Below are 2,842 nucleotides of genomic sequence, written 5' to 3'. Positions count from 1 at the left end.
ATAGGCGTTCTTTTACATTTTTGGTGGAAAAGCATGCGTTAAATCGTTATGTGCATCATAACACATTTATTGCTTTGGTTGTGTGACATATCGTTAATGTTAATACAGTTATGTTTATATTATTGCAATCTGAATATTTTTGCAATAATATTGCAATCTGAGTGGTTTTGTAATTTCGTAAATTCAAACTACAATTAATTATGTTGAAGAGAATGTTTTTTTTTTTTTTTTTTTTTTTTAAATTGTCCTTAATCAATCATCACTTTTTACATGAGAGCATGTTCTCACATAACCATTCTCTATATATAAAATAAAAAACTGGTCAAATAAGCCATCGAATTTAACTAGAAATTCAACTCGGCCGCTTAAACTTTTTAAAGTAGCAATTAAACCCATCAATATTGTATTTTGGTGCAATTTTGATGGGTCTAATTGCTACTTTAAGGTCGATGACTTATTTAACCATTTTCCCTATAAAATAACATTAGTTTCTCAATAAATGTTTCTCACCCAAATTATGTGTAATACATTGTATTTCCCTAATAAATGAGATTATAAGGAAACTTGCAATTTTTTCCCCCAAATTATTGAAAAATAGCACTTTTTATCCCTTAATTAATTATTTTATCACGTAAATTTTTGTTCCTCATCAATTGTTTGCAAAGTAAATATTTTATTCCAGAATTTAATTAAAATTGGTTAATTAGCTGCTCTCTACAAATTTTAGGGACAAAAAAAAAGTTACTTTACAAATAATTGAGATATAAAAAATGATGATCATATACTTGAGTGAATAAAGTACAAGTTATATATTAATACCATTTTATGTTGAATTATATGAAAATTGTATATAATCTATTATAGATTTTTCTAAAAGCTATATATTTTTTTGAAAATCTAAAAGTTATATTTAATTTCATTCTTTAATTTATAGATTGTTATAGATAGATTTTGGCGTGCATGGTGCGGGCAAAAATAAGAGGAGATCAGAAATTCAGAATAGAGGGATAAAAATGATTATTTATCATTCCCCATTATAATAGCTCACCAAAATGTTTAAGTAACCATATATCAGAGAAACCATGAAAGCCTAGAAGCTAGACAAACGTGAGTAGCAACCTCACTCAAATATAACATCCTTATAAGAGAGAGAGCGAGCGAGAGAAACCTAGAGAGAGAGAGAGCGAGAAAGAGAGGGAATGAGAACTCAATCATCAACCTCATCTGAAAAAGGTGCCGCCGGGGCTTCGCCGCCGGCGAAGGCGAAGGGGAAGCAGACGCCGTGCTGCAGCAAGGTTGGGCTGAAGAGAGGGCCATGGACGCCGGCGGAAGACAAGCTGTTGACTGATTACATCAACAAGGAAGGCGAGGGGCAGTGGCGAACCCTACCCAAGATGGCCGGTCTCCTCCGCTGCGGCAAGAGCTGCCGCCTCCGCTGGATGAACTACCTCCGCCCCACCGTCAAACGCGGCCACATCACCCCCGACGAAGAAGATCTCATTCTCCGCCTCCACCGCCTCCTAGGCAACAGGTACATACCCACCCTCCCATCAGATTATTATAATCCACCCCCGCATAAACAGTTGCCAATAAAACTTATCATAAAAAACCAAAGATCAATTGAGTCACCATAATCTGTCAGGCCGGAATGGGCCATTCCACTTTTAATTTTGTCACAAAATTATTATAATTCAGTCCGAATAGACAACTCAATTAGTCACAAACTTATCACAAGATCAGAGATCAAAGATTGAGTCTCACCTGTAACATCAGTTGAGCCACCATAGTCTGTCACCCTATCGGGATAAGCGATTCCACCTTTTATCACAAGATTATTATAATCTCACTTTATTTTAAGGTTTGAGACTTTCATTCCTTTTATTTTGCTATGGTATGAAGGTGGTCACTGATAGCAGGGAGGATTCCAGGCCGGACAGATAACGAGATAAAGAACTATTGGAACACTCATCTCACCAAGAAGCTGATTAGCCAAGGAATTGACCCAAGAAACCACAAGCCTCTACTCATAAACCCTACAAACAACCACCCCAAAAGCCATACCTCTTCCTCCTCAGTTCCCATAATCAAACCCACGCCCATTCACGTTGGTCTTTCCAACCAAGACAAGACAGTGAAGATGAATAGCAGTACTACTGTTAACGTTGTTGGAGGGACGGCAAATCATCAGAATGATCAGATTGATCAGCCCAACAGCGTGGGAGGGACGACGACGGATCACCAGACTACTGGAAATGGGGATGAGGGCTTTAATATGGATATCGGAGACGATAATGAGGATAATGTTGGGATGGATTTTTGCCCGGACGAGGATGCGTTTTCGACGTTCTTCGATTCTTTGATGAACGAGGATGTGTTCTTCGCTGCTGCCCAAAACAACCAACAATCTAATCATCACGACATTACCCCCCTGCCCTCAACTTCTGAAAATAATAATAATAATCAGCCTCTGAATCCTTTCCAACACATGAACTTCCCCTTCAGTACTGAAGGATGGGTTGATGATGATGATTTTCTACCATGATTTGGATCCTCACCTACCCAAGGAGTGTGGAGCCGCGGCGGCCGGAGATAAGAAGAAGAAGAGGGTGAAGAAGTCATCGGAGATGTACAAGATCTACATCTTCAAGGTGCTGAAGCAAGTCCATCCGGGATCTCTAGCAAGGTCATGGGCATCATGAACTGCTTCATCAAAGATATCTTCTAGAAGCTCACCCAAGAGGCAACTCGCGAAACCAATAAGAAACCAACCATCACTTCCCGCGAGATCCAGACCGGCGTGAGATTATATTGGTTCTTCCTGGCGAATTGGTAAAAAATGTGT

General features: G+C 38.9%; 1 protein-coding gene across 1 annotated transcript; it reads left to right on the top strand.

Annotated features, from left to right (window-relative positions):
- The first annotated feature begins 1,199 nt into the window (after positions 1 to 1,199).
- On the top strand, positions 1,200 to 2,542 carry LOC109148619 (transcription repressor MYB5-like). Its single transcript, XM_019296352.1, has 2 exons — positions 1,200 to 1,531; positions 1,900 to 2,542. Exons 1-2 carry the CDS (start codon positions 1,200 to 1,202, stop codon positions 2,540 to 2,542), a joined length of 975 nt encoding a protein of 324 aa, XP_019151897.1.
- Positions 2,543 to 2,842: the final 300 nt, after the last annotated feature.

Source organism: Ipomoea nil, unplaced genomic scaffold (genome assembly GCF_001879475.1).
Source record: "Ipomoea nil cultivar Tokyo-kokei standard unplaced genomic scaffold, Asagao_1.1 scaffold2144, whole genome shotgun sequence".
In the NCBI taxonomy this organism is placed as follows: Eukaryota; Viridiplantae; Streptophyta; class Magnoliopsida; order Solanales; family Convolvulaceae; genus Ipomoea; species Ipomoea nil.
Note: the sequence above shows the minus strand (reverse complement) of the source record. Positions and strands in the feature narration are given on the sequence as shown.